At 37.4% G+C, this 26,127-nt stretch overlaps 1 protein-coding gene across 4 annotated transcripts in view; it reads right to left on the bottom strand.

Moving 5' to 3' along the window:
- Positions 1–4,251: 4,251 nt before the first annotated feature.
- KIAA0408 (KIAA0408 ortholog) overlaps positions 4,252–26,127 on the bottom strand; it is a 28,855-nt gene continuing 6,979 nt past the window's right edge. The window contains exons 1-7 of one of the 4 annotated variants that reach the window (XM_081529788.1): positions 20,613–20,822; positions 19,721–19,782; positions 15,070–15,324; positions 10,401–10,760; positions 10,233–10,312; positions 6,797–8,126; positions 4,252–4,839 (exon numbers count right to left, since the gene is read on the bottom strand). In XM_081529788.1, coding sequence (XP_081385914.1) covers positions 4,666–4,839; positions 6,797–8,126; positions 10,233–10,312; positions 10,401–10,760; positions 15,070–15,204 — 2,079 coding nt within the window. In that variant the 5' untranslated portion in view covers positions 15,205–15,324; positions 19,721–19,782; positions 20,613–20,822 and the 3' untranslated portion in view covers positions 4,252–4,665. Of the gene's footprint in view, positions 4,840–6,796; positions 8,127–10,232; positions 10,313–10,400; positions 10,761–15,069; positions 15,325–19,720; positions 19,783–20,612; positions 20,823–26,127 lie in introns of those variants that run through there. The other 3 variants (XM_081529787.1, XM_081529790.1, XM_081529789.1) reach the window with 3 other exon arrangements.

The raw sequence follows: 26,127 nt of genomic DNA, 5'->3' as shown, positions 1-26,127 counted from the left end.
CATGCAGCCCATCTCCTTTCCATTCAGGACAGAGTTCAGAGAAGCTGATTAAGCTTCACCTTCTTTAGTTATAATATCACTGCACTTCTTTTTCCCTGAGACTATATTCCATTCCCAGACGCAATATGGGTGTTCCCTATGCTTTTCCACTTCATATATACAGTCATTTTCTAAGTTCTTCTACACATGGTCTTACTCTTTGATGTTATGCCTATTTCTGTTTTTTACTGAAGAAAAATGTCACGTTTAGTTTCTGGGGTCTCTAATTTTGCTCTTATAGTCTATTATATGAAAGTGTGGATGGCTGATTTTATTTATGGGTTTACCTAGATAAAATTCTAGATGACAATAAAAGGAAGGTGGAAAGAAGGGAATATCAGTCTACACCCACCACCCTTGCCTGTCTTTTAAAGTCAGATGAGATGGCTCTGGGTGATTTCTAAGGTCCTTCCTACTCTAGATTCTTCTCTCATTTCTAGACTCCATCATAGATTCATAAAAACAGAATCATTTTTCTTTCCACAAGTTGCCAATCTTACCTGTTGGATTCATGAGATCATTGTAATGTGTATCAGATTTTAAGTCTTATGATTTTTTTTCCCACTGAGACAAAGATTATTTTCTGTGATAAGAATTCCCACAATAAAAAATGTTGGCTAGGCACTTGCCTTAAAACTCCTCCTGCAATTTTTTTTCTTTGCTTTTTTTTTTTTACTTTACGAAGCTCATTTTTGGAGAGGCTTATTTTCTGAGCTGTAATAAAATGAAGGTCATGGGTCTAGATTCTGATAAAGGTGCATGCATACTAAGTTGCTTCAGTCATGTCCAGCTCTTTGTGACCCTATGGACTGTAGTCCGCCAGGCTCCTCTGTCCATGGTATTCTCCAGGCAAGAATACTGGAGTGGGTTGCATGCCCTCCTCCAGGGGATTTTCCCAACCCAGGGATCGAACCCACATCTCCTGCAGCTCCTGCATGTGGAATGCACGTGGATTCTTTACCGCTAAGCCAGCAGAAAAGTCCCTCTGATTAAGTACTTGCTACTTAAGAAATGTGAAGAAGTTGAAGCAAAATAGCACTCTACTAGAAATCTGTGGGGCTTTCCAGTGGCTCAGTGGTAAAGAACCCGCCTGCCCAGCAGGGGGTGTGGGTTCCATCCCTGGGTTGGGGGGACCCCCTGGAGGAGGACATGACAACCCACTCCAACATTCTCGCCTAGGGAATCCCATGGACAGAGGAGACGTGGGCTACAGTCCATGGGGCTGAAAAAGAGTCAGGCACAACTTAGCGACTAAAACAACAACAACAAGAAATCTATGTATGTCTAAAAATAATTTAACTGACTTCATAATGTAAGAGCAAATTTCAGAGGAGTATTTCTTTTTAAAACAAACTTAATCAGGCTTAATAAGCAGATAAACATATACAAAATGGTGTCAATACATGAGAAACAAGATGTGTTTGCATATGACTGGGTGCAGGAGTTCAAGCAGGCTTGGTCTTTAGACTACCATCTTGAGATATTTTAGGAGAAGCTAGGTTGAACTGTGTACATATTTGAGTTTAGACTTTAAAAACCTCTCAGCTGGAGTTTCACCAGTAAAAGAGGAAAATATAAATGTTCTTCCTCATGTATACATATGCCACCACAAGTATTTCCACACTTATTTTACTTGATAGTTTCCAATGATTGAAAGAGATTTCATTATTGAGTAGCTGTTTGTCAGCAAGTGTGACTAAAAATCATTTTAAAAAGTCTGTGTGGGAAAGCAGATTCTCTTTTTTAGGTCCAAATATTTTCTTAGGATGACGTGGAGACTGGCTAAATCCTCTATGTAGAAGTAATCATGTTTTGTGCATGATAATATCTGGTCATTGTCACTGTCTAGGTAAAAATAAATAAAAGTTATGAATAATTTTTAATATAGTGAATTATACAACATCATTTGTATTTGGTAAAGCAATACAGGGAGCGTGGGCAAGGGTTGTGCACGAGTACACACATGCACACACACATAGAGGCACACAGGCACAGGAACTCAAACACTCTTCTCTGCCTCATTCTTCTTCCTTTCTGAGAGCAATCTACAATGTCAGTAACTCTACTGAAATAATACAAGATTTTTTCCCATCAAAAGTCTGTCAGGGAAAACTTCCAATCAAGTGCCTCTGAAATGTTTATAAACCCCTAAAATCCAGTAACGATGGTATAATAAAGGTAAGTTTTGGGGGGAAGAAAATGCCCATCCAAAGTAGAAAAACTACTGGCTAAAAGTCACACCAAAAATGTATTTTCAAGGATAATTTCCATTTAACTGATAGGTTTTTCCATAAAAAATTTATAAAATATTTAAAAGAGAAGACAGAATATTCAAATAATAATTGTTTTAGTTTTTCCAACTTTACAATCAAGGAGTTGGAGTAGAAGCTAAGTTTTTTTTTTTCAGTTCTAATATTCTATTATTTTTGTCAACATAAGATGTTAAAATGTATCCCACTGTTTCATTCAGATGGTTAGAACAAGTGGCACAAAATTATGATGTGTGACAATATCGCCCTTTTAATTTACAGGTGAGGAAGTCCCAGAGAAGTAACATTGCATATCCAATGATACTCATCCATTAGGGTATCAGTGAATGTCACTGCTTCCAAATCTCCCTAATTAGCAAATATTTTCTTCTGTGTTATTAAGGACTCAAAATTCCCTCCCCACTCCTGGAAATTCTCTTTTAGTAATTATGGGGTGAGGGCAAGAATTAAAAAACAACCCTCAATATTTTGACTTGTAATTCAAGTTAGGAAGCACAGACCCATGTCAGACTGCCTGGGAAGCAGTGAAGGAGAGGAGTAGCTATGTCACACAGCCCTTGGCAGGCTTCTGCTCCACTGTTACACAGCAGTATCTTCCTACCAGGTTCATCATCTTATGCCCTGGTCTCTCACCTCCCCAGTGTGTTCTCCCTTTTAGATGAAAAGCATATTATATGAGTGACATCACTTGATATCTAGGCTATTTTTCCCTGACAGTCTTCCTATGGAAAAGGATATTCCTGAAACAAACAAGAATTAAAAGACTTGATCTGTAGCCCTTTCTTACTATCTGTTCCAACCTCACACTCTAGAAGTTTAATCCTGTTCAACTCTCAGAAACTCTTCTTATTGGAAAATATGAATCTGGCCATCACCATGCAACAGTCTTGAGCCTTTAAGGCAGTCTGGGATTCAAAAATTAATTACTGTAATTACTCAAATAAAGGTGTGATGAAGTGAATTTTTCTAAATTATTAGAATGTATCACAAGGAGAAGGCTCTTTGAATATCTTTGTCATAAGAATTCATTAACCTTTTGGTAGTAAAAGAAAAGCTTAAATAGAATTACTATCTAACAATGTAGTTGGCTTTATATAGAGACAATGGACAGCAAAGTTGCTTCTAAGATCATTCATGTAGAATTCCAAGCACCTCAACATTCATATTTCTGTCAGCTCTTAATATATGGATATTCACTGTTGGCAAATTGTGACCACCAAAAAAGTTTCTGCCCCTTATGCTACCCATGGATGCCAAAGGTTAGTTTAAGGCTTTTTGAATGTAGCACACTACAAGAAATACAATTCAGCTCCCAATGAAATATCATTCCTGATTTTCTTTGTTAATAAAAATTTGAAATAGTCTCTTATCTACTAATTTCAGGGAAGAGGTTAAAAAAGGAAAAAGTGAATAACTTACCTCTCAATATGTATTGCTCCAAATGCTGCAAAAAAAGTTTACTAAAATTTTGCCAAAATTAGAATTCAGCCTAACTTAATTTCTTTTTATATCATATTTAAGGTATGTTAGTTACTGAAGTTTTCAAAATAAAAAAATTGTTCAGTTATGTCATTTATAAAGCAGTCTTATGATGCTGGCTCTGAGGATCATATACAGTGAAAGCCATGATAGACTGCTGAATGATATATAAAAGTTTTTGTGGACATTTTATGTTTTACTAGAAGGCTGATCCGTTTCAACCTATTTAAACTTTTAATTTATTAATATTTAAAAGAATAAACAAGGAAATCAATGGCATTAGTCTATCCTTATATGGGTTAAGGATCTGAGTTGTCTAACTAGTTTTCTATGCAGTTGAGGCCAAGGAAGTGGTTAGTTAATATATGTACCTCAAACACCTTAAGTGGATACCTACTAAAAGGTACAAAAAATATAAATAATACTATATATTTTAAAAAATTTTAAATAAACACAAAGAATATATAGGTATACATGTTATAATTTCAAAGTCAACACTAGCACATGTTTTACTTATCTAAATACATACTGACATTTCCTATATCAACACATGCACCTACAAAACACATAGCCATGCACATAACCTTGCTTTCTGCCACTTGCAAGAAAGTCAGAATATACAATATAGTACACTGTTTCGACTTAAATCATATTGGCAAATTAATGAGGATGGCATTAAAAAATTCTGATCTAAGAAATCAAAATACAGGAAGATAATTACTCCATAGATTAAAAACACTGAAGACTGATGGGAAGTTAAGATTTAAATTGTCCCAATAATCTTGAAAGAGACAGAAGAGACAGAATTGGTTGTAAACACTTGGTATACTCTGGCAATTGGGACTTCTGTAGTCTAGCAATCCAGGCCAGCAGAGACTTAGACCATCGAAGCTTCTGATCGCAGAGAAATGGGGAAGTTGTGGGCAGTTCTCCGCAAGGCAGGGGGTGCTGAAGGAGATCTAGATGCCCATCTGGATGGGAGACGGCGATTCGCTGGTCTGGCAGGTCGGGAAAATCCTTTCCCAGGTGAGGATTTCACTGCCATGGATTCCTAAGACACAAAAGAAGACCTTCACCTCACCATTCAGGCTCCAACAATGAGCTTAATATAGTATAGATCCCAACTGTAGGATTAATGTATTACATGTTTACAAGCAAGAAAAATTAAAGAAGCTCTTTGTCTAATATTTGTGGTCTGGAATGTTTTAATCAAAACAACTCACTTTGAATATGAATATGGCATTTGCTAATCTTGTAGATCTCATCGTACTAAGTTTTAACACAACAAATTTCTTTTTAGAACTAGCTATATGAGTTAATGTTATGTTAAAACTCAAAGTTTATGTCAGGTAACATTGGTATGATGGAACTAAAGATTTTCCTTAGTGGAGTGTTAGGATATTTCAGTTTTTTAAAGATAATAATTTAAAGAAGAATTAACTTACGTCCAGTTATTTTATGTCAAGTTATTGACACTTTTAGAGATCATAAACCAAAGGGACACAAACCACCAAATGATTTGTCTGATGCTATCTTTTTTTGGTCCACTAAGAACCACTCTTACTATCAATCTTTCAAAAGCTTCAAAATTATCTTTAAAAGACTTTAAAATAGAACTTTGTTCTTTTTAAAAATATTTATTTTTGGCTGTGCTGGGTCTTAATTGGGGCATGTTGCCAAGTGGGCTCTCAGCTGCCATGTGTGAGGCATCTCTCTAGTTGTGGCAGTTGGGGTTAGTAGACCCTCGGCATGTGAGATCTTAGTTCCCTGACCAGATATCAAACCCACGCCCCTGTACTGGAAGGTGGATTCTTAACCACCGGACCACCAGGGAAGTCCCAAATATAAGAACTGCTCTTAAGGATCTACAGTAGAGGACCCTTCTCAAACCTCCAATCATTGCAAAAATGGGAAATATTTAGTAATATTTGTTAATGAGAATTTTTGGCTGATTATTGTACACATGCTTCCACTTCCATGGCCTTCCATCTGATGCCAGAGGACCTTACTGGTATTTATGGGCTCAACTAAACAACAGACATACAAAAGCAGGATAGTTATTTGCACTTTGGGCAAACAGACAAAGTTTCTGATCAACTGGATGTAAACTGGTATTTTTGTAGGACTTGAAAAACACATAAAAATTTCTCACACCAGAAGGAGGCAACTTGCATCGTTTAAAACTATGCTGCATACACACTGTGCTTTGTAAAACTAGGATTTTCAAAGTATTGCCTAATTATAACAATATGTCACCTTGTAACTTTTTATAAATTATGCGTACAAGGTACTGATGGATAGCTCTTCATTGTAAATACAGATCTCTTCAACCTCTTTTCTCTCTTCTAAGATTACACTCTTTTGCAAACACACTGTAATAAAAAAGGTAACAGTCTTTAAATTTTTTATGCTATACTATCATTTTTTATTTTCATATACTGCCTTTTAGCTCCACAATAAGAGAACTTTATGAGGCACTATTTTAAATGACGTTTTTTTTAACCAAACTCATATTCACGTGAATAATCCCATGAGGAAGAACACAAATCAAATTCTGGGAATGATTGAACCAATCATAGCTAATAACAGAAAAATACAAGTTATTTTTAAAATACTTTCCATATACTTTAAAAAATATAAACACTTCAATAGGATAAAATTCTATAAATGAACAAACTCACATTCAGAATATTCTGCAAGAAAGAAACACAACAAATATTTGATCTTTTTGTTCTTGAACCCATTTATTGTGTTATATTCTACTATTTCAGAATTTAAGTAAAAGCTGTAATGTGCTAAACCCAGACTTAAAAACTAAACTTTTAAAAGTTCACGCAGAGTTACAATCCTAAGGTTTATATTTATTCACAAATGAAGGGTCAAAGAACTAAGAGGATGTCAAAACATTTTCCTACATTCTATTTATATGAATGGCCAAATGACTGAACTCTGAGCCATTGCTAAATATGGATGCAGTTCTACCAAAATATGTTAAGTTGCTTTCTCACCTCAGTTACCTTTTTCCGATCTACTCCTTGCTTCACTTGCTGTGCTCCATGCCCTGCTGCCTTGTGCTCAAGCTCTTGTTCTATTTGGAGCTTTTCTAAATGCTGACCTAATGTGGCTCCACCACTGACATCAGAACTACATTTGGTCCAGTTGGCCTGGAAGCATCTAGAATTCTGCGATGAAGACCCCGCAGATGTCTCATAGGTTTTCAGCAGCTTTTCCACCACACCATAATTTGACCTGGGGTCCGCTGACCTTGGTCGGCCAGACAAATTACTTGGACTCCAGTCATGCTCGTGAAGCATATTCCGGTAACTGCAAGGGCTTACGGGCTCCTGCGTTTGTCTGAACTGGCCTGGTGTGGGTTTTTTGGTGGAATTATCAGGCACATTTTCCCTGGGCACAGGCATGGGAGCATTGGTTTTCAGAACGTCAGAAACATTATCACTGTCTGAGATGTTGCCTGTGCAAGCAGTCAAGGTTTCACAGGGCTGAAGATCTTCGGATCGTTCTGAGCAGCTTTGACTTTGCTGTACGGCATGACAGTTTCTATCTGTTCTAAACACTATTCTGTTAAATTCATCAATCTTTTTTGCCAGCTTTTCATTCCCGGTAGTCTTTTCAAAGCCATAACTGAAACTTCTCGGTGGGCCGCTGCTCTGCGACGCTAAGGAGCTACAGTCATTGCTTATATGAAGATCAGGAGGAGATTTAGCAGGGAGATCTGGAATTACCTTTTCATATTTTGGCTTATTGGGAGTAGAGCAGGCTTTCTGAAACCACAGTGTAGAGGGGCTATTTTTTGCACAAACCCCAGTGTTGCACAACCACATGCTAAGTCCAACATTTTCATTACATGAAGGCTTGTTATCTACTTTGGCTTCTGGTGCCAAAGAAGGAAACGTGATACCATCACTTAGAGTCTTCCCTTCATTTAGACCCAGCAGAGGCATCTCATCATGCCTCTGGAAATGAGGGTGGCTGTTCTTTTCACCTTGACCCTCTTGGGCCACCCAGCTGCTGTGGTCTAAACATTCCTTCCAACTTTCATGGGCTTGTGCAGAATATGAGCTGGGAAAATTTCGAGATGTGCTTCTTGGAGGAGGAATTGGTGGGGTTTCACTTCTTTTCAGATCAGTTGTATCAATTTCATCTTTTTTCTTGGAATTGTTCTGGAAAACATTGGCACAGCTCAGGTTTTTTCTGTTTTTCCATTTCTCGTTTTCTAAACTGGTTGAAGGAACGCACTGGCTGTTGTTGATCGTGTGACCTCCATGTGGAGTATTCATTACATTTGGTGTTTCCGGGAGAAAAGAATCTGACTTCATCCTAAAAATTATAAAACGTGCTATATTAGTGATGACTTTGTTTATGATAAGCTCTTAAAAGACGCTGGGCCTAAAGCAGTGGATTCTGTTATAAGAAAAGGAGTCTCAACTTCTTTAAACAATATTTTTACATAAATTTCCTAGTACAAAACTTCAAGTCACTTTTGCTATAGGATAAAGACCACCACTCAGTGTTGTATTCAAGACTATATAGATAGTCTGACCCAAACTGTCTTTTTAACTATCTCTCATTTTCTTACCTGAAACTTCACCTATACTCAGACTCTACTTTGTGTAGTCTCTTGGGTGTCTCCTATTGGTGTCCCCACTTCCATAGGTTTCTCTTGCCACTTCCTTAAGTCAGCTTGGCCTACTGAATTCCTATTCATAATGTCTTCTGAGCTCAATCTCCTCCCCTCGAATTTGAAATAACATTCTAAGAAATTATGAAATAACATTCTATTTCATTCCAGAAATATGAATCAAAGCACAGCGAGACATGAGCAATACCAAATGGGAGGTGTTATTTGGACAAGAAAGAAAAGTGAGCTATTTTCTTTTTTTTTTTTTGATGAGTAAAGGACATATTAAAAAAACAAAAAGCTGCAGTAAAAATCACGTGGCTGCTCAAGCTACAGTGAGTAATTTGGTATAGACAGAATATAAAACAGAGTGGGAAAGGATAATGACAAATAAGAGAGAAACACTAGGTCAAATTGTAATAACTTTGAATTACATATTAAGAATTTTGAGCTTTTTTTCTAAAGGCCATGAAGTGACAGTGAGAACTTTATACCAGGGATGGTTTGTGAAAGCAAATTGGAAAGTAAGAATTTGAGAACTTTATACCAGGGATGGTTTGTAAAAGCAAATTGGAAAGTAAGAATTTTCTGAATTATAGAAATAAAAACCTAAATGTAGCAATAATGTGGGTTCACAAGTTAACATTAATTAATCATATTGATAAATAGAAACCACATTTATACCTATTTAACTTCCATTATGAGAGAGCTTATAATAAAGCACAGATGAATACCTACTAGGCAAAAGCTAAATGGGAAAAGTGGAAGGCAAAATTATGTATAAAACATGGTTGGGTAAGTAAAGTCTGTTGTAAGTCAGTACAAAAATTCTCTCTGAGCTTCCAAAGAGATGAAGAAAAATAAGGGTTCACATTGCTATAGCTTCCAAGAGAAATATGCTGTCCCACAAGGAGATAAATGGTGATTTTAGAGCAATCTATCACTTAACTTGTACAGAATCCAATTTATTTTTCAATTTAGCTAAAACTTACCCTTAGAACTATATAGGTGTTTCTGAACTGAAACAGCATTTTTACAGCACTAGGTAAATACATATGTGTGTATGTATTTACAGTATGTTGTTCTGAAAATTATGAATGCTTCCATTATATACATAATAAATGTAGAGAAACAAATAATTCAGAATATTTCAGCAGACCATCATTATAAAATTAAAACACCACATTGTTAAATTTGACACAGCTTAATGAGGTATTTAACTAGGTTAACCCAGCATACTATTCCACTGGCCAAATACTTAAAACAAAAAGAATGCCATTGCATATACTTGTTAATTTACTATTTATTACGGTGAGTGTTGGGGTTTTCCAGGTGGCTCAGTGGTAAGGAATCCACCTGCCAATGCAGGAGGCACAGGAGAGGCGGGTTTGATCCCTGGGTCAGGAAGATCCCCTGGAGGAGGGCATGGCAATCCACTCCAGTATTTTTGCCTGGGAAATTCCATGGACTGAGGAACCTGGCAGGCTATACAGTCCCTAGGGTCTCAAAGAGTCAGACATGACTGAGTGACTGAGTACAATGGCAAGTATAACTAAACATCAAAAAAAGGTAAAGTACACCTAAATAGGCAAGTTATAAAGAAAACTAGAAGATTTACTTTAAGAATTAATGAACAAAGAAATGTACAATTTAAGCTTTTATCTCCTAAAATAACAGATTTTAGTAATATTACTAATTCTTGCTAACGAAGTGTTAAATGTGAAAGGCAATTTGGACTCATTAACTTTAAACAATAACCGTCTTGATTTTTCAACATAAAAATCATCATAGATGTGCCAGCCTACCTTCTGTGGTTAGACCGCTTTCGAATTTCCTCTTGAAAGCTGCATAATTCTTCACTAACTTTGGCAAGTTCTTCAAGAGCCTTTATACACATAAGCAATAGCATGTTAGCCCTTTGAAATGTAAATATTTCTTTAGAAACAGTCCAAGGCCAATCCGGTCTTACTTACTGTGTTGAGGGCGCCAGAGCAGCTCTTGTTCTCTGCCTCAGAAGTCCTCAGGTCAGGCCAGGCCCCACGTTCTTTTTGGTTGTCTCTGGCTTCAGAATCCACATACCCTACTTTTGATTTTTTGATTGTTTTGTGTTCCTTGCACATTTGATTTCTTTCCCTGAGTAAACTCTGCTCTGTTTTACCTTTTTTTCCCAGAACGTCCCTGGGATGTAGCCCTGTAAATTTACATTGTCCTGAATTGGGGTAATCTGGAGAAGATTCCATTTTATCTTCAACAGCCTTCTCACAATCAAGATCAACGATCTTAGCACGTTCACTCATGTTGATTTTCCTCCGACGCTTTACTTCATGGCAGAGCTATAAGGAAAACAAAGATAAAAATTTCCCCCTAACCCACTTTCTCAATAGTTTTGATCCTAAGCACAGTGTTCTGAGTTCTCTTGGCCATATTACTAGATAGCGGGTCTTCCCAGGTGGCACTAGTGGTAAAGAACCCACCTGCCAATGCAGGAAATATAAGAGACTCCGGTTTGATCCTGGGGTCAGAAAGATCCCTTGGAGAAGGAAATGACAACCCACTCTAGTATTCTTGCCTGGAGAATCCCATGGACAGAAGAGCCTGGTGGGCTACAGTCCCTAGGGTCGCAAAGAGTCAGACATGACTTAAGCTACCTAGCATGCATGCATACATAGACTGCTCCAGGGCACTAATGCTTATGCTTCCAAATCATGCTTCTAAAATCTGGATTAGCTGGAGCAACTTTTGATGAACCATAAAGACTACACGTAGTAGGGCAAAGAAGGTAATTTCTATTTTTCTGAGTAGAAATCAACTCATTCAAAAATGACAGAAACCTGCGTTTATATATAGATGTCATAATGATACAGAAGCACTGTTAACAAAATTGGAAGGACCTCAATCAGTTACTGGCAATGTGCTCTAATTTAACCGACATTAAGGCCATATTTTAAAAATATATGATCCTACTTGTAAGTCAACATTGAACTGTCTAAATGACTGACAATCTCACATAGTAACTCAGCTCATTCTGTGCCCTAAGTAGTTGTTTCGTCGTCAAAAGATGTTTCTTTAGGAAGTTACGTGGGTGAGGGGTAGGTAATTCTCAGACTTGTTTTTTTTTTTTTACTTCCAAGGCTATATACATTCAAAAAAAGTTTCTTTCTTTGTCCTAATTAAAACAAATGTGACCCTGTTCGATGTGATACAATCGAACTCTAAGGCTTTGATCATCTATTAGTTTATTAATTGCCCCAAATTAGGTCTTGAGGATTTAGTTTAACCTGCAGGCAATTAGTGACTTTCTCTTCAGGCTTGAGTTCTGGGAAAGCTTGTCAAATTCCAAAGACTGTCAGAGAACTATTAAAGCAAATGACTCTACACTTTACAGTCACATCCTATATCTGCACGAGATCTATTAATCAAAGAATATAATAACAGATTTATTGCTGCTCCAAATCTACCCAAATCTCAGAGAGAAGCACTAGAACATATTTAATACCTGAAGGATATGCAGTGCATTTATTGCCCTAGTCATAAATTTGTCGTTGGATGAAGTCAGGATAGCATCAAATTGCCATCATGAATCAACCGTTTTGGCTCCTGTAAAATTATCTACTGAACTGCTGTGGGCATTATAATTTTGGCCAACCTTGAGGGGCATAATAAGAAGCAACCCTCAAAAGCACTATGCTAAATCTAAGGATGTTCTTGGCGGCACTGTCCTCTTTTAGAGGAATCATGGGTGAAAACAAAATTGCTTCAAAGTAAAATCAGGGACCAAAGTGCTATTTCCGGGAAATTAGTCTGCTTTTGTTTCCTGAATATTGAGAAATATGCATCTGATAATTTTTTGTTACTTGCTAGAAAGACGGACCTGATGCATGCATTTTGCAAAGGATCCTTCCTCTTGTTTTCATTTCACCTTTCTCTTCTCATTTTGAAATACTTTAATTTACATAGAATTCTATTCAACATCTTAAATTCTCTTGGGGACTTAGGTGAAGTATGACAAAACAAAAAACATTATATTATTGATGGGAAACCATTTATTTTGTGTAAGGAAATCTGTTACTTGGTACTCAGTTGTTTTCAATGGGTATCTGATCATTCAAACAAAGGACACAAGCAGGAAAGATGGCAGTGATAAAAAGAAAAATTCCCAGGCGTCTATTAACTCTATTAAGGATAACTATCTGGATCAGTCTAGGTTTCAAAGATCCACGTATCTACATCTTCACTTTGTAACAGCAAATGCAATGATTGTGGATAGTGGCTGAATAAAGAATCATTAGCATCTTAATACCCAATACTGATCCTCTCACTAATGATATATTTACTTGGAATCACAGAAGTTATAAGCATGCACCTAAAAATGTTAAATTTTCTAGCATATGACTTAATAAGTTGTATCTGATTTAAAACACAGAATTCGTGATAAATAAGAAAGAAATACAGTCTCTTAGGGTGGTGCCACTAGTAAAGAACCTGCCTGCCAATGCAGGAGACGTAAGAGACACAAGTTCGATCCCTGGGTCGGGAAGATCCCCTGGAGGAGGACATGGCAATGCACTCCAGTATTCTTGCCTGGAGAATCTCATGGACAGAGGAGCCTGGTGGGCTACAGTCCATAGGGTCCCAAGAGTCGGACACGACTGAAGTGACTAGCATGCACGCATGCACACGCTTGTAGTATCTTACATTTTTTCCAAGTGTAGACTTTTCATTTTAGTTAAAAATATTGTCTTGACTTTCTATGATATGTGAGGACAATTTTCTGCTTTTCCCAATCTTTTCTAACCCAGCTTTGTAGCTTCTAAGCAGGAAGCTATTAAAGCTACATTATTACAGGTACAAATACTGGGAGTGGAAAGCTGAGAGTGGAAAAGCATACATACTCTGCCATTTTATATAAGGAACTTGAGAGTATCCATGAATTTTGGTATCCATGGGGTCTCCTGGAGCCATTTCCCGTGTCTACTGAGGGACAACTATATTGTTATGACAAGGGGGACACAATGCTAGTCTTCAGGTATTGTAGAGCATCCTCTCTGAGTGGGTAGTCTAGGTAAGCACATTATCCAAACATATTCTAAGGTATGGTGCTGTACAATGCAGGCATCATGACATAAATAGCACCACAGCTACTATCCAAGATAAAGAAAAAAAATTCCATTCCTTCTGTCAGTATCTTTATGGACTATCGCCTAAGTTTGAAGTATGTTTAATGCCTGTTAATTGATAAAGCTAATATCTTCCATAGATGGAATCTGCAGAGCTGTCAGAATAATTATTTGACAATAACAAATTTAACCAGACAGCAGACTATCTTAGCTACCATCTTAAGCTACATGGCTTAAACAATTGGCTAGACTAATCCTGACTCCCTTAATTATTTTGCTCAGATGCTAGAATTATCTGAGACTATTATTAAATGGATTTTCCAAACCTTGAGAAGCCAGTGACCTATAAGTTCAGGTTTCACACTGGCATTGTAGATTCTGATTTAGCCATCTCCTTTTTGATCCAACAGAACTCTGGGTGGATGAGTTAACAGAGGAAGCAAAATGCATTTTCCAAACTATAGAAGGACAAGAAGTAAATTCTCCTTTCAATCTGCAATCGTCTGCTACATGCCTGACTTCTCAGCTGGATTTTCCAAGAACAGTCTAATGGCTATGTGTTAGTCACTCAGTCATGTCCGACTCTTTGCGACCCCATGGTCTGTCCATGGAATTCTCTGATAGACTAATGGCTATTCTTTTTTCATTTTTCCTTTTAGCATGCCAATTTGTATTTTATTCATAACCAGTTGAATGGCTGTTAATAAGAAAAATATTTGCACTATAAACACACAAAGCATTAGCTTTGATTGCCTGTGAATGAAGGTCAAGGAGTCTGTTAAAATAACCGTCTTGGCAATGTGCACAAACCATGTAAGTCAACAGCAGGGATGTTACAAGAAAACAAGATAAGTATAAATAATTTTCATTTGGAACAAGCCTGAATATACATCAATGCAGATAATTAAAGGAAATATTCAAGGTCCAACAGGCTGAAGGGATAAAATTACTATTTGTATCAGATTCTGGGCATGTCATTTTTCATAAACTCTTTTCTAATAAATGTGCCAATAAACGTGGCACACCTTGCCAGGATAAATATCATGTCCACCATCATTTTCTTTTTGATATACAACACTCCTTTTGGTTATACTGAATTATCGAGTACATAATTTCCTTTAGTAGACGTTATTCATAAATTATCTCAGAAAAGATCTATTCTAATGCCCAGTTGTAATATTCTGAAGGTATGTTCCACTAATTATGTTTTTCTTTTATTTTCACACTGAGCTTGGCATTTGAAAACTCATGCAAAATACACCTCACTTTTGATACCATCAGCATTTTAGTCAGAAAAGAGTAAATTGACATATCTTAGAGTTTTTATGCAAAGTTATAAAATAATCATAGTCTCTACACTACCACTGGGTTCGGTTATGCTATTTTTGGTCTAGTAAGTATCACTGAGACATGCATCTTTTAGGTGGAATTGTAAAGTAAAAACAGTTTCCAATACAAAACAAACCAAAAGGATTTTCATTCCGAGTTTTAAGTTTCCAATGTATTCCAACAAATCGACACGTACCTCTTCTATCTTCTTCTGCATTATCTTCCATTGACTTTCCCACTCCTTTCTTTCATTGTCAAACTGGTCCAGTAATTCCATTTTCTCCTTGTGCCAGTCAGCCTCTGTGTTCTCCCACTGCTTATGCAGGTCCATGGCAACCGTGTGAGTGTTAGTGAAGGGGTATTTCTGCTCGTCTCTGCCTTCTCTTAACTGTTTCTTGGAAGCTTGGAGTTGTTTTATTTGAAGCAGTCTCACTTGCCTTTAAAACAAAGCCTAATATAAACATAACAAGAGAGAGTTCCAAATCCATGTGCTTTCTGGAAACATTTTATCAGATTGTCAAGAGCCATTGACATAAACAAACCACAGGAAAATTGGACTCAAAAGAAGAGATGACAAAAATATCTGCTTAAGAAGAGACTAGCACAATCAAAAACAACAAAAAAAGTATTGTCCAGGTTTTTTTCTTCCTCTTTCTGAAACCAGACAGCAAAATTACAGTGGACAGGATGGTTAAATGCATGTGTAAGATACAAGTATTCCTTAAACTAACCGCCCAATCTAAAGATAGAATTTTTCATGAATATTTAAGAGTGGAAATATGAAATTCAACTGGATAGTCACAGCTACACAACTGTGGTAGATTCTTCTGCAATAGAATTACTTCTTCTGTTCTGATACAACCAGATTATATAATTTTATGATTTTTAAGGTCCTGAGATGGTGCTGCGCTACAGTCTTCATTTTATACTGAAGAGTTCAATCTTGTGGCAAATGTAGTTACTGTATCAATAAGACCCCAATGTTGGTAGTCAATCTGGGACTGATGGTATCAGCAAGAAACCTAACTAAAGCATGGAAAAATATTGTCATTATTTTATTTCATCAAGTAAAATATTAAAGCAGCAAAATTATTCTGAAAACCATGTTAGAACTTATCCATGCTCTTTTTTCCTTCTAATAGACTAGATATCAGAATATATGTTCTGATATTGAATTTACAGTATTGAAGAAAATGTTTTGATCACTTTGCAGGGAAATCTTCGATCATACTAAGCACTGACTGAAATAATTAGATTTCTAGCATTTAGGGCATGTGTACTCAGGATTTTAAGATGCACTTTAAAATACCTGATTGGTAACTCTTTTATAACTCACCTAAAATTTCTGAGATTTATTTACTTACATTAGAATGGGGGATATCCACAGGGTTATTATAAAGACTAAATGACATGAATAAAAAGAGATTTGAGAAAGATAAAATTTCCCCTATTTCTTGTTTAAAAAAAGATCTTGTGCTGACTTCCACTGAATGTATTTTTGTTAGTAAAGCCAGATACATTTTTAATGGGTAGAAAAGCATGTTTAAAATGTTCAAATCTCCATCTATGATAATCATGCCTATAAGAAGTCTTTAACTCTTCGACTTTTTAGGCCACGACCAAAGTGCCTTAACTTACCAGGTGGCAGATGATGCTACTTTTGAGCTAATTCTCAAGAGTCATAGCTGCCTGGGTGCTGGCCTTGTCAAATGAAGCCCACAAAATCAGGCAGCAAGCCCCAGTCTGCAGTCATAGAAGAAGGCTGCTTATTTCACATCCCAAACATAAACATTGAAGACATCTGATTTTTTTGTCAGGCTGTCCTGAACATGCATATCATGTGCTAAACTGTGCCAAACATACACTTTTGAGCTGCAATCTATTAATGAATTATAATAGACTAATAAGGGTCAAAGAATATCAGTGCTATATGCAGGGCTCCACCCTCAAAAAACACCCTAATAATGTTAGGAGCTATATGGTTATTCTTCTCTCAAAAAATTTGTTACAGATACTTCAATCACTCTTACCTACTTCTTTGGCACTCATAAAACTGAGACTAATTCAGCCAAGAAAAAGAAGTAATTTCAGATTTAGCCATTAAAAACACTACCGTGTCTCATTTTATATACTTTTTCTAATCTCATTTTCCATCCTCTCTGTCCCCCTTCCCTCCTTTTGCTATCCTCCAGTCCTATGAGACACCAGAGGTACATGCCACAGCAAATGGAAGTTGCCCCAAAATAAATGTGTCGATGAAGACATAACACAATGAAGATAGTAGAGAATACACAGACTTTTGTGTTTTAGTGAATCTGTTACTGATTTTGATTACCTATTAATCTTCCAGGTTCATCTAATAACTATTCACAGGAAATGAAGACAGTGCTAATTTTCAGAGAATACAGACTGTTTTACTATATGTAATTAACTGAGAGATAAAACTATCTTGCAGACTGGCAGGTATTTAACATTAAAACTTCTTAGGAAGAGTGGAATGGTTTAAGACATCAAGAGAAAGTCGCAAATTTAACCAAGCAAATTATAGAAAGAGAGCAGACTAATTTCAAGCTACTAGAAAAGAGGTGCTATGATAGTCCCTGTTTCATTCTGTCTTTAAACACTAAATGTACAGAAATCATCATAAAGCATTTCCTACAATTATGTAACAAGTGGCTTCAATTGTTCTTTTTTTTTTCAAACTCTTCTTGAACCACTTTCAAATCAGGGTTAAAGGGCAACAGACCCTTTTCTTTTTTGCCTACCTACCTGAAGAACATCATCCAGGAAAACCTTCAATCAGGCTTGCTCCTGGTAACAGGACTACACATGAATCCAGGTAATGTTCCTATAGCAGACAGAACCCTGCACTTAATTGCAAAGAGCCTGATGTTGAAGCTGAAACTCCAATACTTTGGCCACCTCATGTAAAGAGTTGACTCATTGGAAAAGACCCTAATGCTGGGTAGGATTGGGGGCAGGAGGAGAAGGGGACGACAGAGGATGAGATGGTTGGATGGCATCACTGACTCGATGGACATGGGTTTGGGTAGACTCCGGGAGTTGGTGATGGACAGAGAGGCCTGGTGTGCTGCAATTCATGGGGTCGCAAAGAGTCGGACACGACTGAGCGACTGAACTGAACTGAAACTCATCACTAAATATGGAGAAGGACCAATCTACAGAGCTGCTCCTTTCCAAGGCTAGAGTCACATCTAGCGCCACAAAACCCAATGGTTATGGATCAAAAACAAGCCTTTGAGAGAAAAATTCCTATAGGGCAATGTCTGTGTCAATTTCTGTGGGTTTATTGTACTTTCCACTGTCTATGTCTTGTCATAAATGTCAAATATAATAGAGCTGAATATATTGCTTTCTCCTCCAAAAATAAAGCAGGGTCCAAAGCGTTTTGTGAGGATTAAACATGCAAGAAAGAGAATGCTTAATCCAAGCACCTAACACTGTTTTGGATCATACTGGGTGCTCAGTAAAGGGCTGGTTTCTTCCTCTGTCTTGTCTCCCTCTCTCTTTTTTTTGGTCTTCCCCTGCACCCTTCTTTCTTTAATCTATCTTCCTCTAGATAAAACTATCATTTTGATTTAATTAGAAAATTTATAGAAGCAAGTGCAATTGTGTGAACTCATATTTTCAATGGTTTTCCTTTGCCTTCAGTGTTTTTCAAGTATTTTAAGAACACAAGGCAAGTTAAAGATTTAGGAATTTTTTTATTGTTAGTAAAAATCAGAGTAGACGAATCTTACATAAAACTGTTCTTGTTGTAATTCTCCCTACATGTTAAAAAAATCCAACTAAAAAGGGCAATTTTGTAGGGACATAACGTTCTGAAATGAAAAGTTATGGGGTAAAATGGCTCAGCCGATTCAAAAACTCAATTTCAGTGCTTTCTGCGGAGGCCAATATAAAAGTTCTCTTTGTTCCTAGCTGTCACTCTTTTTCGCCCACAGATACTGGTATCTCCGTGGGAGAGAAGGAAGAATTTCTGCTATCTACACCCCTCCTCAGATCTCCTTGACTCTGCATTTCACTTCACTCTCTCCAGAATTTCATTCAGAATAAAAATGTGAAAGAGCACATGTAAAGGGACAGAGGGAGCTGCATTACTCAGTCATGCACACATTGTTCCCCCAACAACTCTAAGTGAGCATTACATAATCCATTTTAACCCACTCCTCCCTCCCCAAGGCCGGAAGCCAGATTTGTAGAAGAGTTGTGAGTGGGTTGCGTAAGTATGGTGATGAGAGGAAAATAAGTTCTGCTAACTTTCCGGCCCTACTAGGAGGCAAAATTTAAGAGCAACACAGGAATTTCACAATAAATCAGTTCCATTCCCCATGTTAGCCTCACGTGGGTCATGGAAACACTTCTTCATCTGAGGGATGCTCCACTCTTAACTACACCTTCATCATTACCACTTCAACCTTCATCTTCAACACTAAAAACTGGATTTTAGCCAAGCAAATGAAACAATGTTAGGAGAGCAGACTCCATGGCAACTTTTCCCTTTGGAGAGTTTTGTTCAGAGGGTTTGTTTCCTATTCTCTGATTTCCTTTCCCTAAACATGCTACTTTTCATATCATGGAAATGTTTTCATTTGTAGGAGGTCACATATTCCAACAGGAATGCCACACACGGCAGGTACTGTCAATCTCACAATTCCTGGAACCACCGTCTGCCTTGGAGATGCTTTGCTTCCTCTTAACTTTGAGGAATCAGGAATTCCCTTGTCTATACCCATCAAAGTTACACATCATTTGCTTCCAGGATTCTCCAGCCCTTTCTCCAGGCTATTAGGAATCACTTGCAACATTTCAACTGATTAACAGACCTTATTCCTCCTTTAGTGTTCACTGGCAAAGGCATCTTTCCAAAGAAATACACGACTTGATTCTGTTACAAAGAAAAAGGGAATTTTTAAAACTGGCTATTTCAACATGTTCTTTATCTTCCAGTAGGGTCAAAGGGATATTACCACACGCAATTCTGAAAAATCAATTTTGCTTTTTCATTATCTTCTTGTTCTCTCTTCACTTATATATTCAAACTAGAAAATAGCCAATCTACAGGCACACCGTTTTTAGTTAACTGATAAAAGCTCTGAAAATACATTTGGCTTGGATAAACAGATGCTTAAACTCAACCAGCTTAAACAGAAGACGTAGATTACGGTTCCCTCCTAACTGCAGATGAACCCATTATGAATGTTATGCACTTCAACTCAAATTACAGAAACATTTCTCATGCAGTGAGCAAACCATCATCTCGGATGAAACCACACTGGTTTACTTTTCACTGCCATTTTCAAATGCCAACAGTTTCAAAGACTGTGAACTTTACTCGGCAAATGTTAAAAAGTCTTCATCCTAATGAAACTAGTTTTCAAATAAATAAATTTAGTGAAATCCTACAGCAGGGAAAGCAGTCTTCAAAGTTCTGAGAAGCAGTGTTTGAAAAACTGTCTCACAGAGCGGATGGCACCATCAGTCTAGAGTCAGGAAATCCACTCAGGGCAGCTGAACTCTTTCTTCCCTGGGAGTCAGTAAAATCCGTTACACACCCCGCCCCACTGTTTTGAAGCCCAGGCACTGATGCTGAATCAAGCAGATGTTGAAATTACCCTCCACTTAAACGGTATCCACAGCTTTAAACATGTCAGCAGCAGCCCCTCTCTATATTTTGCCACAATTGCTTGCTTTCAAACTGCCAGAAAACAAACATACCTTTTTGCACTGGGGAGAAATCCTACGGAGGTCCAACCACCGGTCAACCTAGCAATGAGGGGACAGCTGGTTGTTTTAGAGAGAAGTCTTTGAAGTCTTGGAGCAGTGAATCTTGCTTCTTTGCGTGAAATGGGAATGTAAAATCAGTCCAGCCATTCAACAGAGAGGTACTGACAAGTCCCTTTGAAACCTCTACCACTTTCACAAATCAAAAAGCTGCTCAGCTCAGTGTCACAGCAGCCGCTGAAACTACTGTGACGTCAGTTTCTCGGAGGCGGCCTTCGAGTCACCTCTTCCAACCAGAGCTCTGTAACTTTAGAGCAGCTCCTACCCTGGATAAACAACTCCAGGTCCAGGACATTTTTAACTTTTATAAGGGAGCCCAGTATTTCTAAACTTGCCAAAAGAGCTGGTGTTAATATCACACGATGACAATGGCCAATTTTAGATTTCACTTATTTGGAAAAGTTAACTCCTTGTATACAGGCAAGAATCATCTTGCCTACAGCTCCCTTCCCCTCTTTCAGAACTGCACTTTTTGGTGCCTTTGAAGTTGGTGTCTTATGTGGCAGAAATTTCATATATATAATCTCAAAAGATTTGTGAAGATGTATCAAATTTCTGTCTTGAAATAAGGTAAAAATGGCATATAAAGACCAGCCTCCTTGTTCTTTGTGATTCGCTGGTAGCTTGCTGCCTATATCTATACTGATGGTGATGTCTTTCTGCTAGAGGAAATTAGATACCATGGGAAAGGATGATATTTATTGTGGGAAGGAAAAAAAAAAACAATGAGATATTTGTTTTCAATTAAGGCATGCCGCAGCCTAATTCAGCAAATATGCTAGATAAAACTTTAAATAATAAGGGCTTATCCTCAAGTCCAAAGTCTGTGTGGTCCTTAAAGCACTACATATTCACTGTCACACTATTTTGCCTGCTTCCAGATGAATGGTTCATGGGGAGCTAAAATGTTTACTAAGTATAATCTGCTCATAGTAGGACTTTAGTATATGTAAGACAATTAAATGAAATCATACTCTGTGTTTTGAAAGCCTAGCATCATAATCTCAAAAGCAATTAACAACAATAGTAGTTATAGTAATAGTGATGACTCATGGAGAGACAATTCTGCACAGCTCTGTGCTAAGTACTTCTAACAGCTAATGTATCTTCATTTTAGTTCACTCTTGCAGAACATGTGTCTGTAGATATTAATCCAATTTACTGATAAAACCAGGGTTCAAAGAGGCCAAGTATCTTGCTGAAATTCATAGAAGCTTGACTACACAGAGGAGTAGGTCTTAGAACTGGGTTCTCTTTGAGGACCCTGGAATTTTGTCATAGAGATATTGGTTTCAAATTACTGCTACCACTTATCTGTGGGAACTTTGAGTTTGTTACTTCTGTAAAGGGATAATTTACTTGGTAAGGATGTTTTAAGAGTATGGGGGGTGGGGGGAGGACTTACAGTACCAGGTACTAGGAAATGTTAGCTCATTCTACTTCCATCCTTATCAGGACAGAAGGAAGATCTTGGCATGGGGGTGGAGGTGGGAGTTGGGGGGAAAGGAATATACCCAAGGCACCTCTACAGAATTATCTAATGAAATTGTTTCTCCTACCCTCTCTGTCACTCCAGACCTCTTAATTTCCATGTGTCTTTTGTAAATCAAATTCAGACAGTTTTCCACACCCTATCAGAACTTGAGATAATATGTAGCTAATTACAGAAAGAATTATATTGCTCTCTCCTCTGTACTTCACTCAATAGTACCTATTTCAATGTCATTTTTGATGGATGTTCCAGTAATTATTTTTTGCAGTTGTTTCATCTGCATCTTGTCATGGTAAAGTTGACCTTAAATTATATATAGAATAAAAAATGAGGGATGAAAAACTAATGGAATTTCACCCAAGTCTACCATTTATTCTAGTATTTACCAACCTTTTCTGTGGCATAATTTTTATGTGTATTAGCTAATATTTCCAAGCTATATTTCATACCCTAAAGAAATAAAGTAATACAATTAGATGACAGCATACAAAGGCAATAAATATTCCGCACAGGTATTTCTGAACCTTCCCACTAAAAATTTTAAGAAAGTTTGTTTTCAGAAAAGTTCTTGCTGTTATGTACACAAAACAAATGGATTTTAAAGACTGATGCCAGTATGCTCAGCCACAGAGTAATATTCAGACATTTAGAAGTTCCTGACATTTTCAAGCAGGAGTCGTAATGGCTGAAAACCTTATAGAAAAAAATGCAGTTTGTTGCACAATACAGGCTACTTTGAATCCATTTAAATATTTAAACCTTCAAATGTGAAACTGACTCAAATTATTGCTCTATACATTGGAGAGAATTTGGAAGAATCATTTGTATCTGATGTCATACTAATCCTATTTCAACGTATAACAAATATGTAAAGAAATGCATATAATAATACTTAAAGTAAATGTAGAAACGCAAGCTGCTGTCAAGAAACAAAAACAGAAAATTCTGGAAAGGGTTTGAAAAGATCTGTATAAATGATGATATTAAGCCACAAACTAAAACATTTTGGAAAGGTGGAAAGAGGAACATTGAGAGCATAAATGTCACTAGGAGGTATTTTCAGACTTACAGAATTTTATAGCCAGAAAAAACTGAAACTGTTCAGTCAAGCTTCTCATTTTACAGCTGAGGGAAGAGGCCTCGATGTTACTCACTCAAGGTCACAAAGCCATTTACTAGCAATGTCAGGAACAGAATCCAGGTCTGCTAATTCCTGGGGGAGTGCCTTAAAGTTTAAAATTCCAACGAGCTCAAGGTAAGGAATAGAACCCAGGGATAAGAGTTTTGGGCATGAGACACTGACTTCTAGCCTTGCCGAACCTTAAACTCATTTTTTCTAAGTCCAAATGAGGGGGCTAATACTAGTATTTCATCTTCCAAGTATGATGCGGGAGTCATATAAGAGAGTATTTATCTTTATAGCTATTTATCTTGTAAAGTTTGTATCGTTCAATAATATAAGTCCTTGGTCAGAATATGAAGACAAAAGAATTTTAACTGAGTGATCGTAAAAAACCTGGGGATAAAAGCACCGACTTTGTCTTTAGCATACATTTCACATTTCATTTACAGTTCTGTATCTGAAGGATGATTTTGAAGCACCACAAAGTGGTTATTTATTTCATCTCTTTATGCTATAACAGCTCTGGCCATGTATTAGATTGGGTGGCTTCTGATTTTTTGCTTATATAGTTTTTCAGGGCCTTCTTTCTTTACTCTTTAAACATATTTGCCAGCTAAAGGGGTACTGTTTTTCTATTTTCATTGTAAAGAGATGGAAAAAATTGGAAGATGACTTTGAAAAACTGAACTTATAGCATATTAAAATTTAGAAGTTATTACAGGTGGCATCTTAAATAATCCTTCCTTACAGTACAGTATCTGCCCTTTGCAATTTTTAAAGTGCTTTATATGGGAACTCTTGGGATCTTCTGCTCATTTTTCTGAAAGCAAAACTGCTTAAAAACTCTGCTAATTTGAAAATTATAAATTTTAATAAATTATATCTACCTAATAAAAATAAAGTGCTTCATGAAACATCTCAGTTGTTTAGTAGAACTCTCTTGAACCTTAATCTTCCATTCTTAAGAAGAGGTCTTGGGTACTCCAATTAACATTCCACTTAGTGAATATTTGTGAGCACCAACTCTGGGCCAGATGTGGGGTTGGATTCTGAGGACTGCAAGAATAAAGCAAATCTTTGTCCTCAACAAGCTCCATCACCTCTGAAGATCCCTGCAATAGCAACTGCAGCATGACTACCCACTTCCTGAGTATTCCTTGGAACAAATGAACAAATATGGAGCACCTCTCTTGGTCATCACCATAGCATTCTGCCACCGGGAGCACCATTCAGTGTTACTCTCAGACCTTGCTGTACACTGCTGCTGCTGCTGCTGCTGCTGCTGCTGCTAAGTCGCTTCAGTCGTGTCTGACTCTGCGCGACCCCATAGACGGCAGCCCACTAGGCTCCCCCGTCCCTGGGATTCTCCAGGCAAGAACACTGGAGTGGGTTGCCATTTCCTTCTCCAATGCATGAAAGTGAAAAGTGAAAGTGAAGTCGCTCGGTCGTGTCTGACTGTTAGCAACCCCATAGACTGCAGCCCACCAGGCTCCGCCGTCGATGGGATTTTCCAGGCAAGGGTACTGGAGTGGGGTGCCATTGCCTTCTCTGTGCTGTACACTGCAATCACTCAAAGAATTATTTTAAAAATTCTCCTCCAGAGACTTTCTGAACCAGACCGTCCACAGATGAGGCCCAGGTGTCTTAATTTTTGTAATGTTCTACAGCTGATTCTGTCAAGTTCGGTCCTGTGTTATATGAGTCATGGAATGACAGAGTGTGGACTGTTGTATTAGTAAAAGAAATACGATGTCGATACTTACTAGAATCTGTTTGGGGTGATTTATTTTCCATGGAGTTACATGTTTAGACTGTCGTGTTCCAGTTAATGTGCTATTTTCCCAGTGCTGGATGTTTTTCCCTTAGAATCATGGGATGCTGGCTGTCTCCTCTACTCTGAGGGATGGCAACATATCAAGTATGTTAGCCAAGCAAATCTGTCATGGGGCTTATGTACAGGCATTTCCAGATGACAGAAATATTCAAAGGAAAGAGGTTCAAACTATCTGCTTTATTTTTTTAAGTACTGGTCTATATTTTGAAGAAACAAAACATTTTTAAAACATGTTTAGTTATTTAGGACTAGAGACAGATCTTGCTGATGATTTTCCAATTTGTTTCTGGCATCTCACTATATTAAATTTTTTTGTAATTATATTATTATTTGTTTTTGTCTCACTATATTATTTCCAGATTCTTGACTTGGGAAATGTTGACAGTGAGGATAACGATAATGTTGATAGTGATGACAGTAAAAGCTAAGTGACACAGGGACTCTTCTGGGGCTACCTCTCATTTTATTCCAGAAAAGGGCCTTGGGAATGCCTGTCCACCACAAGAGGGCCACCCTGAGACACTTCTGTTAGGAAGTTCCAGCAGTAGAGCAGGGCTGAGGCCATTGAGAGGGTGTAATAACTTGAAGAACACAGGAATTAATTTGTATTCTCCCCTCCCTGCCCCATCCCAGGTTATTTCCACCTTACCTTTATCTTCTACCAGGAATGTTAGATTTGTCACCATTAAGTGACAGCATTACATTTTAAGTAACTGTCTGATAAAATGCCATTAACAGAGGAAGCGATTACTGGCTAGTCACAACTTTGCTCAGAAAAGGAGAACGGATTAAAAGAACACAAGAAATCCTCCAAAAGGACAACCCATCTCTCTAGTCTACTTGACTCCTAGTTCAAAAAGGAGGTAACAAAAATGCTAAAGGACTTAAGAAAGATGATTAACAGAAGCACAGAGCACTGAAACAAGGAACTAGAAACTGTAAAGAGGAACCAATGGAAATAGATAACTCAATTGCCATGATTACAAACCCATCTAAAAGA

The sequence above is a fragment of the Giraffa tippelskirchi genome, chromosome 9, assembly GCF_054371585.1.
Source record: "Giraffa tippelskirchi isolate mGirTip1 chromosome 9, T2T-mGirTip1v1.2.pri, whole genome shotgun sequence".
Lineage (NCBI taxonomy): Eukaryota > Metazoa > Chordata > Mammalia > Artiodactyla > Giraffidae > Giraffa > Giraffa tippelskirchi.
Note: the sequence above shows the minus strand (reverse complement) of the source record. Positions and strands in the feature narration are given on the sequence as shown.